This window comes from Nanorana parkeri, unplaced genomic scaffold, assembly GCF_000935625.1.
Source record: "Nanorana parkeri isolate BGI_ZX_2015 unplaced genomic scaffold, ASM93562v1 scaffold719, whole genome shotgun sequence".
NCBI lineage: Eukaryota > Metazoa > Chordata > Amphibia > Anura > Dicroglossidae > Nanorana > Nanorana parkeri.
In genome coordinates, this window is record NW_017306987.1 from 250258 (window position 1) to 269376 (window position 19119).

General features: G+C 43.9%; 1 protein-coding gene across 1 annotated transcript in view; it reads right to left on the reverse strand.

Annotated features, from left to right (window-relative positions):
- Positions 1-7589: 7589 nt before the first annotated feature.
- The window catches only part of GPSM1 (G-protein signaling modulator 1), a 187228-nt gene continuing 175698 nt past the window's right edge, over positions 7590-19119 (reverse strand). The window contains 5 exon segments of the mRNA XM_018564072.1: positions 7590-8037; positions 11553-11761; positions 15220-15241; positions 15647-15826; positions 16174-16193. Coding sequence (XP_018419574.1) covers positions 7849-8037; positions 11553-11761; positions 15220-15241; positions 15647-15826; positions 16174-16193 — 620 coding nt within the window. The 3' untranslated portion in view covers positions 7590-7848.

Consider the following 19119-nt stretch of genomic DNA (forward strand, 5'->3'; position numbering starts at 1 on the left):
GCCTCTGTACAGAGTGCTTCTCCCCATTGAGAAACTTATGAATGAACAGGAGGTGATGTAAATCACCTCCTGTTCATTCATTTATAACTGGGGACACATAGTACTATGTGTCCCCAGTTATTTACAAACACCGGAGTGATCAGCCGATCGCTCCAGTGTTTGTCCTACACAGAGGATTGGTACATACTACTGACATGTACCGATCCTCTGCCGCTCGTCCACGCACAGGGGGGCTGCAACTTCTCTGGATCCCCCCTGCTCTCCCGGGCAGAGGCAGCGGGGGATACGACGAGCCGCGGGGGGGGAGCCGCTGTGACAGAACGGACGAGCAGTGAGGGGAGAGAGAGGCGCCGGCTGTCAGATCCTGGCCGAGCGTCTCTCTCTCTCCTCACTACTCTGCATTAGTTAGTGACAGCGGCTCCGTCCTCCCCCGCCGCCGATTCCTTCACTTCTTCTCGGATCCCCGCTGGCGGGAGGAGAGGACATGGCGATCTACCAGTGATCGCTACGCGATCGACTGGTAGATCGCGATCGACCTTGTGGGCACCCCTGCTCTAAGGCATGGTATCTGTGCATTTAGTGCATGCTATTGCACTGCATGCTTGTTCTGTGCTGCAGTATACGCTGCAACAATAGTGTGTGTTGCATTGCTGTGTGGTGAAGATACATGACACATGCACATCTTTTTACAGTTCTCTTCCAGCTTTCTTCTAGGCTTGTGTGCCATATGTGGCTTTGATCTCACCTTTATAGCTGGCAAGTTTTAACAAAGTCAGCGGTGACATCAGTTGCTCTTTCTCCGTCCTTTATAGACAAATCATAGATGTGGGTTGGATAGACATTGTCCATGCAAATCAACAGGTTCAAAGCCAGACCCACCAGCTGAACATACTAACATTCCCTCTTCCCATTCAGCTTCTCCTACAGGATAGCACTGACTGCCAGAGCAGCCAACCAGCAATCACCAGTGCAGTCACATGGGCAGAAGGCGAGTGAGTCATGTGCTCTTTCTACGGTTCTTTAATGACCTTTGAATGGAATGAGGAGAAGCACATAGGTAGACCACAAAATATTTTTTTATTAAGCACAATAAAACAGTTTTCATATATTTGGCAGACTTTTTTTTAGTTGTAAGGTAAAATGTCAAGTACCGTTTTTCATTTTTGTTATAAACTAATTCTGAAAAGACAGCTAAGCAAATGCACATCTGAAAATAAATAGTCTTAATACATTCAAGTAGGTGGCATTAATCTCGCCTTTATAGAGTCCAGCATAGTGCTTCCAGTTTTCAGGCTGCCTGCCTTCTCTGCATTGCGTTAGGGACGCCGATTGCATTACACCGTCTCATTGTGAGTTTCCTCAAAGTCTTTAAAGTGAAAGTGCAATGTAATTCACTCTTTAATAAGTAATGTACCAAGAATTGGATTTGATGAATATTTTACAAACCAATTGTTATGACAGAGATGAAATGAAGCATCTAAACTCTCGTCTTCGAACTTCCAGATGTCCGTGTTCTTTTAGGGCACAATGGACAGTTGCATAGGGCAGCTGTGACAGTTCAACCCCCCTAAAACCCCACCCCCCTCCCCCCCGAGGAATTATTCACTGGTCTTGTACTAAATCTAATGAGCTGGCTCTAAGGCAGGACACTAGAATGATATAACAAAGGTGCTTCAGCTGTGCTGATGGGCCACATGAATATAATTCTAGGAGCAATCACGGTTTCAAATATTGTAGCAAAGTCAGTGTAAAGATTTGACAAGTCAGTCTTTAGGAACCTGCGACTTTCTCTATCTGTTGTGGGACTTTTATTCCATATACAAGTCCTTTTATACAGCTTGAAATAACAGCCTGTGACCAAATCTTCTGCAGTGGTCCTGGATCCTGCTGGCTCATTAAGTAGGCAGGTGTAGACCTGAGTACAGGCTGGACCTTTGGCACGTTCTAGCACTTCAGATTGTAATGTGGGCTGAGGCAACTATATGACCAGTCAGTGTCTGACCCTCAGTATAAATGTGTTCAGGGACTGAGGACTTTTCAGAGGAGGACTATCCATAACAATGCAAACCTCTCCATTTTGGGTGGTGTAGGGCAATTGTAGATCTTCATAGAGATCTTCACTGCTCTATATGTCCTGGGTGAAGGAATCTCCTGCCTCTGGCTGACCCCTAGATGATCAGCTACGCTACCAGTGTGCAGTTCACCTGGGGTTTTTCATTTACATATGGAGAATGCAAAGGGCAGCAGTAGCCTATCAGAGCCAGGAGGAGGGGAGATCAGTGTGCCAGGGCCCCAGTAAAGCAAAAGCAGGAGATCAAACTTTTTCTGCCCTTTTAAAGAAGAACTAAGGGGGTTAGGGCTTTTCCCCATAGTTCTCCTTAGGGTAACGGGAGGACACAAACTAGCGTCCTCCCGTCACCCTCACGGTATACTGAGACGCCGCAGCTGAAGCGGATCCCGACAATTATGTCTAGATCCGCCCAGCTGCGTGAGTGACAGCTGGCTACATACCAGCAGACATCTGACATGGTTCTAAATGCTGGCACTTTTCTATTTAGTGGTCATGGATGGTCATCATCAGGGCACGATCAGGATCCTGGAGCTCAGGACCTCCTATAAGAGTTTGCAGCTCCTAGACATCAGACATTGAGTGCAGGAAGTGAAGGTTTCTTGAGCAAGATTTATATGATTATCTACAAATCTAGTTTCATTTTTCTGACGAGTGTGACATCGTAAGGCAGGACATTGAAGACATCCCATGACAAGACTCTGACAGCCATAGGCATGACATCCAGAAGTAGAGGCATGATAGGATTTTTTGTTTCACTACAGATGGGAGTGCCGTGGTTGCCTACCCCTGTTCTAAATAGTATGTTTTACCCATCTTGTTCCCTTCAGCAGTTGCCATAGAGAATAGTAGCTCCATAGAGCGTTGCATCTTTGCAAGTATTGTGGGATCCTCTGTAGACAGAGTTGTGGCCAAGTCCACCGCAACGTCATTATATTTTTGGGGGGGCAAAAAATTGCTTCCACCTGTAATCACGAATGCAGGTGTGTGATTGGTTGCTGCAGAAAATGCATGGTAGAAAAAACAACATAACAGTGAAATGCCTATTGATTGCAGAGGCGGAAATGAGAAGGAAATCACAAGTAAACGAAGACTTGCATTTGTACCTTCCAATCAGTTGCGTTGTGATGCGTTGTTCAACCGATGCTAACGGAAGGGCACCAAAAAATGAATGGTTGTGAATGGCGCTACTTCACACCGGATCCATTGCGTTATGTTGCGCTGAAAAAAAGTAATGTATGTTCTACTTTTTTTTTTCAGCGCAATGCAGCGGAGTGGTGTGAACTACTAGCCCCATTGACAGCCATTCATTTTTCAGTGAAAAACGTATCACACCAGATCTGGTGTGAATGGGCTCTTAATCTGAATTGCGTTATGAGCCTATTCAGGAAACCATCAAACCAGAAGGATTTGTTATAAAAGCAACATTAAAAGGGTTCTCCACAGTTGAAGAAAAGAAAATGGGCAGAAGGTGTTCACATATATCGTGAAATCTAAATGTATTTCTCTACCATAGTTAATGAATACATCTGTCCCCATTGTCTTAGTGCTGGGCTATCCCACCCATTGCTATTGGTAGTGTTTGTGAATTATGTGATGCTGTGGCCTTTCACACTGGCAGTCTGATCAGGATCTTACTCTATGGGTGGCCGGATCTAAACAGATGTGTGTCCATTTAGATCCGATTACACCCGACTTATCTAGGTCCGTTTTGGTGGACATGATCAGGGGTAATCAGATGTAGACAGACACATGTCCGTTTACGTCCAACTCCCCATAGACCTAACATGGGTCTGTACTGAGAGGAAAAAAATGAACCGCCACAGATGTCACGAGTGAGTGCGTGCTCTGATCATTAGGGGGTCTGTGCACGGATTGCTTCTTATCGGAACATATGGCGCCACTATAAGTGGGTGCACTTACACCTGATATGATCTGGGGTACACCTCTGCAATCTATTGTTGTTGATCAACAAATGGAACAGAATCCCATATAAATAAGAACACCAGCCAAAACTGAGCGCTCAAGCTACCGTAGTGATGGTATAATCAAAGGCAGATGTAAGTGTAGTCACCCTTTGTCATCCTGTACTAGCCTACCAAATAATTGAAGGACCAGCATGCCAGCAGCACAGGGGAGGGTATAGAATCCAGTTCTTTCTCTTCTCTATCCTGATTATTTGTTCAGTAAATGTCACAGCAGATGGTTTTTGCTCTGGCTGGAGCTCTAGGCCTCTTCCCGTCACAGTATGAAAGCTTATAACTTGTATTTATTACCACCTTGTTCCAATATGTGTGCAGGCTCTTGAATTGTCATATGCCAGTGTGGGTGACAGCATGGCGGAGAGTTCTCTACCTATAACTGAAAAATGACTTTTTAGCTGGGATAACCCTTTCCATTTTCTAGCAGGGTTTGTGGTTTAGAATTCCACCTTTGTACACCAGGGAACAAGGATGATGATAAATACAATGTATATGTCACTTTATTATTTCACAATCCTACCGTCACACTTGTCCTGATACCCCACAGCTGACAGGCTCCCATGTAATAAGATCATTACTGCAATTAAATATAGAAGAATTTGTTGGGAATTCAGCAGAAAGTTTTCTAAAAAAGGGGTTACAGGTGAAGAAAAAACATGAGACAAAATACTGGCAAAAGGTGGAAATCTACAAATCAACTGTAAAATATACAATAAATAATTCTCATTTCTGAATTTGTCTCATTATAATTACACTTAATGTGCACAATATGGCAACTAGATTATCTTACAGGAACACTTTTCATTCATTTCTAGATTGCTTACAAAAGTTCCTTTGTTGTTAATGTAACAATTTATAGATTCGACTGGCAGCTTATAAGGACAAGCTCACTTACTGCTGTGTTTGACTTACCTTCCTCTCTGTTCCAGTGATCTTCAATGTGTGACCTTGGCGGGAGCCACACAGCGTTTCTTCCAATAGGGTCCTCTTCGAGCGCACACACGTGCTGTGGCCCCATTCATTCCTATAGGTGATCTATATTCCTCAGGACAGCTGAAATACGGCTCACCTAAGGCTGGGTTCATACCTAGGCGTATCGAATATGCGCGTTTTTACAGCGATTCGCGGTAAAAAAATGCGCGTTTCCGAGGGCTACCTGGCTGTATCCCAATGGATACGCGCAGCAAATACGCCACAAAGAAGTTCCTGTACTTCTTTGGGTGTAGGGCGTTTTGCAGCGCGTTCCTACACGCTGTAAAACGCCCAGGTGGGAACCATGCCCATAGGCAATCATTGGTTTTCACATGTTGAGCGTTTTACAGAGCGTAGGAACGCGCTGTAAAACGCCCAGGTGTGAACCAGGCCTAAAGGAATCGTGAAGGCAGCAGCATACGAGCACACTGAGGAGAGGACCTTTTCATTAGACAGGTTGTGTGGTGCAAGGCAAAGAGGCACAGTAAAGATTGCTGCAGCTGGGAGGTAAGTATTAAACACATCGCTCTGCACTCTACTTTTACCATCAGAAAGAGAGCAAACAAAAGTGCTTTCTTTAGATAGCGGGGACTTGTAGTTGCAATCAGCTGGACAGCTCACATTGCACAGCAATGCTATTGTATTGTTGTGCATTCTCCTTCTCTGGTGAAAAGATGGCCAGGACTTTCCACCATCCTCCTCCTTATAAAGTAACAGGCTACACTATGGTACAGGACTCCCCTTAAAGAGAACCGATCACAATGGGATTTCATCAGGAATCGCAATATTTGGTCCTGTAGTCACCTTCATCCTTTATTCTGTGATCTTCACTGTGTGGCACCTGGCAGGGTCTTCAGCCTATGCCTTGGACCCATTAGTTCCCATACTTATGGTGGTTTCCCATGGTCCTGTGGAGTATGGCTCTCCCCATAGAAATGAATGGGGCTGCAGCACGTATGTGCAGACTAAAGAGCAGCCAGGGAAAACTTTTCAGAAGCAAGGCTGTGCAGCTTCCAAAGGGGCCACATACTGAAGTGAAGATCACTGAATCGATAGGTAATGGTGGGTATTGGACTAGGTGGGGGAGGGCTGCATCCATTAATAGACAACTTGTAGCAAAGGTAAAGCTGCCCCACACTAAACTCCACCCAAAACCAGTTTTACATTGGGTAGAGTTGGTCTTTACAATAACAGTCTAGGCAAAAAAACTTGGTTAGCAACCTGATTACAGGGCCAAAGCAGATAACTAGTGTTTTTTTATTTCTCAATAGAAGCCATATCATCACTACATCTGCGCTCTCTAGCTGTGCCCAATCAAAGATGGCTGCCCTGGTTGCCATAGCAATAAATAGCAGTGGGGTTGCAGCAGAAACCGCAGCCCTGACAGCATGCGATGGTGTTGACACTCCTTTGTCCGTTGTATATGTTTTGCGCGTTGATAAAGATTTTGTTCTGATGCTGGGCAGTGAGGTGCAGCAGTGGTTAACTTGCAGGCTCTTGGCAGTCGCTAGGCCTCATTCACTGAACGGAGGGAAATCTAGGTCAGCACATCCCCCACTGAGTCTTTCCTGTGTTATTGCTTCAATGTAGTACCTGTAAACCTGTTCCCTGACAGCTAGGCCTTACATGGCAAGACAAATCCCTTCATATCAAAGGCAAGTCCATCTGAGAGCGAGATATCAGCTTTGGGCAGATGCTTGCTATGTTGGGTTTGGGTTATGGTCACATCCTAGCTTCCTAACTTGCTCAGGGACCCCAGTGGTGTAAGCTCTGCACCTGAGTGCCCCGCTTTCTAAATTTCTAGCAAACTTTACAATGGGAGGCTCTCTTTCTCACTGTTGTCACCTCTGTTTATCTAACACTATGTGGAATGCAACTAGTTCCTCGCTTGGTTTCTTAATACCTTGGGCAGAAGGAGAGATCAAGAACCTCGGAGTGGTGATCCCAGCGCTGCTATTCCCAGACATACGAGAGATCAAGAACCTCGGAGTGGTGATCCCAGCGCTGCTATTCCCAGACATACGAGAGATCAAGAACCTCGGAGTGGTGATCCCAGCGCTGCTATTCCCAGACATACGAGAGATCAAGAACCTTGGAGGGGTGATCCCGGCGCTGCTATTCCCAGACATACGAGAAGCCGTTGGGTGATTTGGCCAACTAGTAGCCATTTTAAACTTTAATCAGCCTTTAATTGTAGGAACCCACAGCATCCAGGCAGCACTGTACTTCTGAAGACGATTGGCCATTAACTGTGTTTGCTGCTGCTGTTTTACACCACACTGTCTGGCACTTTAGGGGCACTATGTGCTTTGCCAACAGTTCCTAAAAATCCCAAAGTAATGTAGAAAAAGAAAACTATTGTACAAAATTATTGCCATTTAGTGAATAAGGCCCTTTGTTACTTGGTCCCATGGTATTAGCCTGCTATAACCTACGGTAACAGCATCATGTGAGCACCATCCCCCACCCTTGAGCACCCTCTCTATGAACTTCCCAGCAAGAACTTCTCTTGTTCTCATAAACATCCTCCTTCTGAAAACAGGGGCTCAAAGTTTTTTGTTTTCTTTTAAAATAGCCTAAAAAAGTCTTATAAAAAAAAAAAAAAATCAGATGGTCCATTTTATATATTTAACTAATTGGCTGAAGACACTTGGATGTCAAACACGTAAGACGACTCTCCCAAAGGGCCGCTAGGCCTCAGCTATGCAAAATACACTGACTTCTAATTTTAATAAACGTGTCCTCTGGTACGACGTGGAGATGAATCATCAGGAAGTTGTTTCCTCGGTAACAGGTGCTGTGCTATCTGGACATAAGAGCTGACACTTAGCTCGGCCTCCTTTGATTATCGTGATTTTCTGCATCTTCCTGGTTGGAGGGGAGATCCACCCTTTGTTCATCCATCCTCTTGGCTTGGACTCTCTGGATTAAGCTGAAGAAGTCTTCATCGGGCATGGTGGGGCCTCGCGGCATGGAGTCTGGTGGTGCACATCTTTGGTCGTCTATTCGGGAAGACTGAAAGGAGAAAGGTGAGAATGTAAAAAAACTGGACATGGGTTGTGTGCAGGATACAAGTATTTGGGGCTTTTTATTAAAAGGAAGATCAGCTATATAAATTGGTGTTTATTTTTCAGCACTTTGCTACAAAATTTTTCTCAATTTAGAAAAATCCAAAATGCAAGATTGGGGGGTGTGAAGTGGCGGGGACTGGGAATCCGTAAATCAACTGTTGTGGGGGATATCCGGGCCCATCAAACAGAAAGTTGTAATTTTTGCGTGTGTGCTGATGATGCAACTGAGATTCAGGCCCGGCGCTACCACAAGGCAAGTCAAGCGGCCGCCTGAGGGCGAGAAAATCTGTGGTCAGTCAGTGGCCGCCTAACCATCACATTAGGTGGTGGATCCCGCGGCCATCTAATTTAGTCAACAGAACGGCCGGGTGGAGGAAGAGGAAGGGCAGAGGCGGGGCTGTACCGGGCTGAGTGAGATGCGACCGGGCCGCCCCAGGCCCGCTGACAGGGGGGAGTGATAATTGCTGCGGTGCCGGGCGGCATGGAGGCTCCGGGGCTGTCACTGTGGACAGCGAGCGGCACTTTTCCTTTCATAGCCGCTGCTGTCCTGTTCCAGTGTGGGCTCTGCAGGAACAGAGCATCTGACCAGGGACCAGGCTGAGGCTGCACCAACTAAGGAGACAGCAACATGCAGGTAGGTGGGTCTGGGGAGGGCTTAGAAGGGGGCGCAAAAATGCTCTTTCGCCTGTGTAGGCCAAAATCCTTGCACCGGCCCTCCTGAGATTCTGATATCCCCGCGATCCATATCATGACTTGTTTCACACCCAGCAAACGCTTAAAGGAACTCATATTGCTAACTTGTTTTTAATCCTGATCCTTCACTATTAGTGAGTCCCTGATCTGGAAAGAGCATGTGCAAATCAAATGTCATGACACCTGGTATGCAGATCATAGTTCCATGTCAGTGAGCCACCAAGTAGTGAAGGAAGGATGGCGGAAAAAGAAGCTAGCAATGGCAGCTTCCATATTTCTGATTTGACAGGTTAACGTAATCAAAGGTCAAAACAAGTCAGCTGGGTCACTTAGTGTAAGCTCTTTTACCTTTTGTAAGCAAGGAACCCCATCTTTTCTAGTTGGCATGCGGTTTTCTTTCCAATTACCGTATAGAGGTTTTCCACTTGCATAGTTTTATTTAAAATCCCTAAGTTGCACACTCGCACTTTTCTCTCCCTGCGTACCTCTGTAACACAGCACGGCATGTAGACCGTTCCGAAGGAATGCATTTGAAGCCTATTGGCAGCTTTTACAAATTGAATCTTGTAAAGCAGCAAAGGACACACCATATGAGAAGTTCACAGCATAGTGAAAAATCGGGTTTAGAGTGTAGTTTTCTTGTATTTGAGACTTTTAAGTTGTATTATGCATTGAGGCCTGAAGTGAGTGAGTCACTCCTGTTGTCACTGAAGCATAATAATGAGGACCTGTCTAATAACAATGTATATAGTGCTTGTACATGGATACTGACAGGCAAATGATAAACCCTGAAGAATAATGATAGGGTTTCACACAGAGAGAGACCCCCTCTAATCTTGCTCTTCACTGACGCATTGTATTTGCCAGATCCCTGACTAACAATGGGAAATCTGTTTTACTGAGGCCTGCAAAGTGTGTGAAAGCCATATTGTGAGGAAGGAATTGCAGCCTATACTTTATTAGGAGCAAGCGGCATGTAAGGCCTTGTGTTGATAGGGTGCAAGTGACTGACCAAATTTTTTTTTTTTTAAGTATATGTTTAGCCAAATATTTTTTTATGATTTGACTAAGTGGAAAAGAGTTTCAGTTTCTGTTGGGTTTATACTGCTATCTGGAGCTCTGTCAGAGAGATTTCCCCCCATGTACCAAGACAGGCTGTAGTCTTTCTCCACTATTTCTGTCTGTTTCTGTTGCAGAGCTTCTCTGACTTCCTGTCTAGTAAAACTGAGATAACTGTGATGGTAAGTGAGGGGAAATGTTGCCAACGGAGCCCTGGACTTCCGTAAAAACCCAACTTTATCAAAAACTTAAATTAACAAAAAAACATTTTGGCTAGACACTTTACACACAAACTTTGACCGGTGACGGGGCAAGGTGTGAATGGCAACTTTGCCAGGAGGACCCCGCATTAAACATGGGATCGTTCACATAGTACAGCTTGCATCGTAGACTAAGGTTGGGTTAGAATTGACTGCAGACAATTCTCTTCATGCTCTGTTATGCCTGTTCACACTCATGCTGGGAAACCTGCAGTAACCAGGAACAAGTACTTAGATAAGCCTTCAGATTCTGGTGCCACTCACAACTAAAAGTGCATATAAGCTAAGATATCATGTTGATTATGATTTTTATCTTATACTGAGATTTCTTTAACATGTCCCTGTCGTTCAGGTCAAAGGGCAGCACAGTGGTTTAGAGATTAGCATTTCTGCCCTGCAGCACTGGGGATCCCTGGTTTGAAGTCCAGCCAGGATTCTATCTGCAAGGAGTTAGCATGTTCTCCCTGTGCTTGCCTGGGTTTCCTCCTACACTCCAAACACAAGCTGGAAGGTTAATAGGCTCCAGTCTAAACTGGCCCTAATGTGTATGTGTGATAGGGACTTTAGACTGTAAGCTCCTTGATGTGAATGTACAGTTTGTAAAGAGCTGCGTAAACGGTTGGCGCTATATAAATACTTGTAATAACAATAAAGTTCTTTTTCTAGCCTTCTCCTCCTCTGCTACTAATACTAAAAGTGACATTGAACTCAGGAGTTAAATCTTAAAAATGCATTCAAGTCACATACTAATCACAAAAATGTATCTTATTTGTGTATCACTCAAATCATCTCTGAATTTATACTGAATGCATTTGTAAGATTTAACTCCTGAGTTTAGTGTCCCTTTAACAAAAATGTATCTTATTTGTGTATCACTCAGCTGTAGATCCTCAATCATCTGTCCTTCCTTCTGGAGGGTGGCTACTTTTCTTCCCCATGGTCCCTGTGTGTCTTGTAAAGTAGACCCCGCTTCAAGATCAATACAAATTTGTAAACCTAAACATGAGATTGTAGTCCATCCCAGGAGAGAGTTTAGAGCGGCTACTTTACAACACACACAGGGACCATGGGGAACAAAAGTAGCCACCCTCCGAAGGAAGGACAGTGTCAGCGCCAATTTAGAGATGATTTGAGGATCTACAGCTGAGTGATATAGTGGAGTTTACACGGGCTAAAGACATTCCCATCACTCCCGCATGACAGTGTTTGGGCCCTGTTGTTCAAGCGTTATGCACTGTATTGTGGGAGGTCACATACTATCCCACACCCAGAAGTATTGGGCATGTCACAGGGCTCCAGCTGGTGAAAGGGGGTGGTGGGATTTTGTGGAGAAGGTGGTCTATAAAAAGAACCTGTTACTTCCTCCTGAACTGGACAAAGTGACGGGTACAGTTTATCATGATGCATGTATTTGACTATTTATGCAAGTGCAAGATGGTCCACTTACCTGACATTTCATCAGCATATTGAAGAACTCATCCCCTGGCTCTTGCTGGTCACCCTCCACCTTTAGATGACCCATGTTATTCTGCGTTAGCCGTAGACCTGGCAAGTTCCCTATGCTCGCTCGCTGGTCATCCAGCCGTCTGCTCTGCGAGCTGGCTATCAGGTCAAAGAATTCTTCTGTCTGAGGTGATGCCATCAGTGAAGAGGTAGCTGGGAACATAAAAATGTAGAAGTCATTGGGGGTCATGTGACTGCATACTGCCATCAATTCTACTTTTTCCCACTATAGGGAATCTCTAGTTTTTAAGGGAAACCTTTCCTGAGAGACACGAAGGCTGCTAATGTGAGGTTCCTGCCTGTGGTGTCCTTTACCTAGAATTAGCATGCAAATAATGATGTCTGACTTGACAGATATACCTACTGGTTCCAGGTCAGTGACTCAAACCTTCTGGGGTCCTGCCAGTCAGTATACAGTAATACCTTGGTTTACAAGTAACTTGGTTTGAGAGCGTTTTGCAAGACAAGCAAACATTTCTGAAAAATGTTGCCTTGATATACAAGCAATGTCTTGCACTAAGAGCAAAATGTTGTAGAAAAGCACCCGAATAAGGCTGTAGCTGTGTGAGCGATGAGTCTGTTTAACGACAACACAATGTCACATTGGATAGATTCCTTGTTAAGGTTTCACGAAATGAAAAAGATTCCATTGAGTCAAGAGATAGCAGTGATTCCGTTAGTGATAATGAAAGTTGTCCTGCACAATAATCCTTCTCTCTCTCGTCCCCCTCACACCAACCACAAAGGTACCGGTAATTGGTTTATTTGTCTTTATATTTTGTACGGTATTATCTTACAGTACAGTATTGTAATCATTTGTATATGAATATTTTTGGGTTGTGGAACGAATCATCTGAATTTCCATTATTTCCTATGGGGAAGTTCGCTTTGATATACAAGCGCTTTGGATTACAAGCATGCTTCCGGAACTAATTATGCTCGTAAACCAAGGTATTACTGTACTAGCCAAACAGAAGCAGGCTGGTAATGGACATAGTGGCTCCCATGTGTCTCTCAGGAAAGGTGAAGGAGTATCCATAGCCAACATCTTTCTTTTTTTAAAGTTTTGATTAGAGAAAGGGTTAGAATCAGTGCCAGGTTTTGTTTTTTACGGTCTGTGTACCATTAAGAAAATTCCCCACCAATCCCTGTCCAAACCCATTCTAATTATTTTTTAATTATTAGATACACCAGCACTAAGAGAGAAACAGCACAATCACTGTGTACCTCTGCTAAGCAGGAAACTGGCTTTGTAATGGGCAAATATGGCTGCCCCAATATACATATATCATTACATCCTATACACAGATACACGGATGTGAAAACCTTAACACACATGGATGCGATTGTATTCAATTCATCTGCTTCACACTATAAATTCCTGGGGTTGTAAAGGGAAAGTTGGGTTAGAATTCAATTTTTTTTCTTCCTTAGCACAAAGGAAACACAGATGGTCATTTCAGGGTTAAGTTGTGTTTACTGGAAACAGCTGCGATTATCTAGTTCTGCTGCTGGAAGAAAAACAGGGACAGGATGATGATGAGATTATTCATATGGCGGTGGTGTGTGTTGACGCTACAGGCAAGTCCCATTTGGCCGCATCTCTCTTTTTGCGCTGCTCAGTCCCGGTGTCCAGGGTCCTGATACTCTCATCGCCTGTTCCATCACAGCTGATAACACGGAGTGGGGAAGGCCAGAGGCATATCTGTGTCTCCGCTCTACACTGATGACTAGCTGGCCAGACAGTGAGGACAAGTGACATCTACTGCGGGTGTCATCATATCCCCTGAAACCGCTGTCAATGTGTGACTGGAGAAGTAGTTTTGTCTAATCCAGTATCTTTGACAGAAGAACTTGGCTAAGCGATAGTTGTGTGTAAAATGGTCACATAGTAGCAGTCTAGTTGTAGAATGATCACATCATTGGTGCCATTTATCTCCTGTGTATGGCCACTTGTTTTATCCATCATGTAAAAGCAGGTTCTCTGGCAGCCACCTTGGTGAATGGGCCTTTTGCTCATGTTTGGTTTTATGTTATATCCTGACGGTTATATCCTCTCTAATGCATTTCTCATCGTGCTGATTGACATTTCAGCAGTAAAAAGGGCAAATATATCAATGGGGTTTTCTCTGGGCATGTTGATGCCATCAAAATATGGATATTTTCATGTTGTGAGTGTAGTAGGGAATGTTTAGAAGCTGTGTCAGGTTTTATGGCTGATCGTATTCCCCTCAATGGCACAGGAAGTCAGAACAAGTCTCTCCAACCCTGCAATAAAAACCTAACAGAGATTCTAACCCACTCTAGTCAAACTCTTGTAGCTGGAGGTTTACTTTTAGGTACCAGGGTCATCACTCGATTTAACATTTTGGCTGGATGTTTATGTGGCGTCATTGTGGCATCAATGATGTATGCCACACACGTGAACTAGCTACTGTCTACATGCATTGACGTGTTAAAACTAGAGGTGCACCGAAATGGAAATTTCAAAACGATAACAAAACCGAAATAAAGAAAATGTTGTTGTTTTTTTTTTACATTTTTTCACATTTTTACAAATATTTTATTTCTATTTCTTTTTTATAAACTTTTAATTTTTTTAATATTTTTATTCATTTTTTATAAAATATTTGTATTTTTTACTTTACCTTTTGGGGGCTCTGGGGAAATATTGGGGGTCTAAACAGACCCCTGGTATTTACCTTTTAAAGTAGAAAAAGAGATTGAGAACACAGAGTCCTCAATCTCTTTTTACGTCTGTATCCGACACAGATGCAGACCGTGGAGCTGCTCCCGTAAGTCAGGTACGCGGTCTGCGACCGTGTGCCTGACATGTCAGCTGGCTGCGGGCCACACAGTACTGGCTTGTGGGCCATATTTGGACCGCGGACCGGTACTTGGAGACCCAAATTTCCACTCGCCCTCACCTTATTTTTACTCGCCAAATGTGAGCAGGTGAGTGGAAATTTTGAGCCCTGCTCTATACTGAGTGTTCCTGTTCACTGATAACATGAGGACAGAGTGTGTTTACTATAACCACAATTATGAATGAACAGGAGGTGATGTAGATCACTTTCCATTCATTCATAATTGGGGATATAGTAACCATACCATGTCCTCAATTATCTACAAACAGTGAGTGAGCGGTGCGAGAGGAGAGCCTCAACACCCCCAGAGTGGTGTTGTCTCCGCCAACACCACTCTGCTGGACTGTGATAGGAGGCCGAGCGGGGTGGGAAGAGAGACGCCGGCCGCTCGCAGCGCTCGGCTGTCACACTTTCTTTCCTCCCCGCTGGGACACAGAGCAGCACCCAGCGGGGAGGAAAGAAATCACGGATGCGCCGATGTATCGGCAGAAAAATGGTACTTTCGGCAGTTAACCAAAAGTGCCATTTTCGTCCGATATGTTTCAGCGCCCGATATATCGGTGCATCCCTAGTTAGAACATATATCTGTGAATAGAGAGTCACTAGACAAGAGGTGACCATTTCTCATGAAGGCAGCTGGCTTTTCCTTTATATAAACAAGGATTAAAGGAAACCTGTCCTGAGACAAGTACATACGCTGACCCTTCCTGCTGAAAATGTTAGTCGCCTGGCTGTTACACTGACTTTTCAGAATTCAGTACTTTGACTTTCTATACTCCGCAGGATGTAGATCAGCAGGAGTGATGTCGCTTGTTTGTCCCAGGCCAGTGACAGCCAGGCAGTTTGGATTTTCAGATGTGATCAGCAGATGCAGCCTGTATGCCCCCCTTATTCCTTTGTCATATCCACACAATTTAATAAAGACTCTGGGGGGAATTTATCAAAACTGGAGCAGAGAGAATCTGGAGCAGTTGCCCATGGGAACCAATCAGCTTCTCTCCTCCATTTGTTCAGTTAAGATTTGAAAATGAAAGAGAGAAGCTAAATGGTTGCCGTGCACAGCTGCTGCAGATTTGCCCTCACTTTCTCTAAGCTGCAGTGAGGTCATCGCCCTGAATGGCGTTCTAGTGAAAAATGTGCACTCACATATCCGGTCCTCCAGTGCTGGCACGGGTGTCGCTGTGGTCTCCGTCCCTGCGCTCTGGTTCTCCTCTAATGTACATCTTTGATCATCCATCCGGTTACTCTGAAATTTACTCAGGAGGTCAAAGAAACATTCCTCGTCCGATGGCGCCCGATTGATTTTCTGCAAGACAGTTCGGGGAAGATAATTTAATACGGATTTCCCTGCCTCTCCTGGGCCTTGTGTGCTGCACAAATCAATGCTGGATGATTCCCCCTTTTACAGGCACTATTGATTCATGACAGCGTTCGCTATGACAACGCTGCTGCAGTGCTTCTGCTAGAAGGGGCTCTGGGCTGTCATGTGTCATTAAACACGAGGGTGACAAACATTATAGCAATATATATATACACTGAAATACACCCATGCTTCTTTTATCTGTCATCCATGCATTTACTTGTGTGATAATTATAGGCTTGCCAGGAAATTCTAGGAATGTGAACATGCAGATTGAGGAACGATCTATAAAGTGATCAAACCACAAATGGTGCTGTGCAATATAGGACATTCTTCACATCCTGCAGAGTCTGTGTCACTGCCCCACCTACTGACAATGAATGTCACCACCCTGAGCTCTACTCTCTTCCGTTTACAAGCAGCAACTCCAAACGCATGCCTGATTTGAACTTTCAGCTATTATGTAACAACTTAGTATAAACACATGTGAACTGGAAAATTATTTGACAATGTTTGGTAGAATAAATGAAAGTGATATTAGGGATCTTGTTTTATATAGTCAAAGCTGAGTTCTTTACGTTTATGAGGGTTTCTTAGCCCCCTATGTGATAGCAATAAAGTTAAGTGGAAAGTAATAACAAAATTAAAGCATAAAAAAAACACAATTTTTTAAAAGTCCCCCCATATACACATGCAAACATGTGTCGGGTGCACCTACATGCCAAAACGACTATTGTGCAGCACATGTTACATATAACCGCGAACGTCACATTGAGGGCAATCATTTTAGGGCCATTAATTACTGATAACACTAAACTGATGAACGGTAAAAGCATCGCTTAGGGCCAATTTTGGGTATGGTAGTTTTCTGCAATTTTGCAGGCGCACGCAATTTTAAGGCTTGGCATGTTTGGTGTCTATTTACCCGACGTGACCCCGTCTTTTATATTTTACCAAAAATTTGGTGTGATAATAAATGTTTCCTAACATTTCATAGGGAAACAGGATTGTTTTTCAAAATTTAGGGTACTTTTTTGTTATATAGTAAAAAAATAACCCCCCCCCCCAGTGGTGATTAAATACCACCAAAAGAAAGCTCTATCTGTCCATAGAAATTATATAAAATTTATTTCAGTACAGCGTTGCATTACGGAATAAATATCAAAGTACTGCAGCGCTGAACACTGAAAAATGGCCTGGCCAGGAAGGAGGTTTAACACCCTGGTCAGCAAGTGGTTAATTTATGTGTTTGCAGTATCCAAAAAACTGTGGGGAATTTATCAAGACTGGAGCAGACAAAATCTGGAGCAGCTGTGTACGGCAACCAACCAGCATCCACTTTTCATTTTCAAATCTTAACTGAACAAACTGAAGATAGAAGGTGATTGGTTGCCATGCACAGCTGCTCCAGATTTTGTCTGCTCCAGTTTTGATAAATTTCCCTCACTGTGTGTTGACAAGTCCGGAACGTTTATTTCATTTTGCATGTAACACAGAAAATCCACCACTGAGCTGTAAATTGAGCTTGTTGGAGGATTTCCAAACAGTGTCAGCAAAACCACTTGTTAAACAATATTCAACGTTACCAATCATGTTCATCTTTAAAGGGAACCTTTCAAAATCACAATTTGGAATGCGCATGCTCTGAGGCTGTCATGTCTGTCCTCCTTTCTCTATATACATTGGATCCTCTTTGCAGGCTCAGTATTGGGGGAGTTTGTTTTAGGCCATTGTAGTGAATTTTCAATGTGATACGTCGGTGACTACTGGTGTGCTCTTTTCTTCCACAATTCAGGATCACTGTATTGGGTTGTTCCTGAGATTTCTGGCATCTTTAACTTCCTGTTTATGCTGTCTGGTGACACATAAGATGAAATATACACTGACAGCTAGATGTCTGTACTCGGATCATCCTGAACACACACACACCTTCTTTAGCGCTTAGAAAAAAAAGACAGTAATATGTGGAAGCCTTCAGTGTCCAGTTGAGTGAAACATGAAAGGACTGGTTTTGTTGGTAGTTCACGGGTATAGACTTAGGTTTTAGGTATGTATATTTTGGGTAACTTCAAACAGAACATGTTGAATCCAAAATACAAAAAAAAAACTTGGACTTGGGTTAAAAAGCAGCGCAAAGTGCAGTAACTAATAACCACACCGGAATGACATTTCACTGATCTGACTCCAGCAAAGAGACTTCCAGTTACTGTGCATTGAACATGTCTCCTGAGATTTGATGAGATTAGAGCAGGGATGGCCAAACTCTGGCCCTCCAGCTGTGGTGAAACTACAAATCCCATGAAGCATCTCTCTCCGGGAGCCATGTCTGTGGCTGTGAGAATCTTGCAAAGCCTCATGGGATTCGTAGTTCCACCACAGCTGGAGGGCTGCAGTTTGACCATCCCTGGATTAGACGAACCAAGTCCTCTTTTCTCTACTATCTAAACAGGAATACTTGTAAGACTCGACTGTCCCTACATGTTCTTTGCATGTTCAGCTATGTTACCACAGGGTCAGACCTCCTGACTGCACAGTTCCTACGAAGGACAATCATGACACTGATCGGGACTCGCAAAAGGGATCAAGGATCAGGAAGGTGGCGAGCCAACGCTTCTATTATCAGACATCCCCCATACAAGGCTGGCATGAGTCGGTAAGTGCTGATAATGTCACAGAAAATGAAGCCATTGAGGGCACAGCAGGAGGGAATAGGATAGTGGCCGGAAGTGAGTAGAGTATGGCCAGTTGTTCCCTGGGATAACCTAAAGGAACCTGACATTCATTGCTGTTATGTCTAAGCATGCCCAGTTTTGCACTCTTCAGTCTTTATCTGCCACTGGACACCCTGGTGTGTACCAAATACAAGAGCAGCCTACTATTGCAAGGGCATTGCAGCTCACATTCTGTTGGTTATGTGTTTGGATAAAGCATGGAGATCTTGAAGAATGCTGAATTAAGTTTTACGTGCTTAGAAGGACATTACATGTGAATTCAGCATTATACAGCATACAGGGAGAACGTCCTGTGTATATTATAGATAAGCATGAACATAAAGACTAGCATTGCATTACAGCGCCATGTACAGCTCAAAAGACATAATATATGCGGTTGTATTTGCAACTTTATACCTTTATATGTAAGGAAAATGGATTAGAACAGAGATATCAGATAAATGACACACCAGAGACATGGTTCTGCAGCCTTGGTTCCATCTCTGGTGACCTGTCTGCTTCTGCCATTTTCATCTATTCTCTCCAGCCACATCTGCTATAATGGTCTCTGTT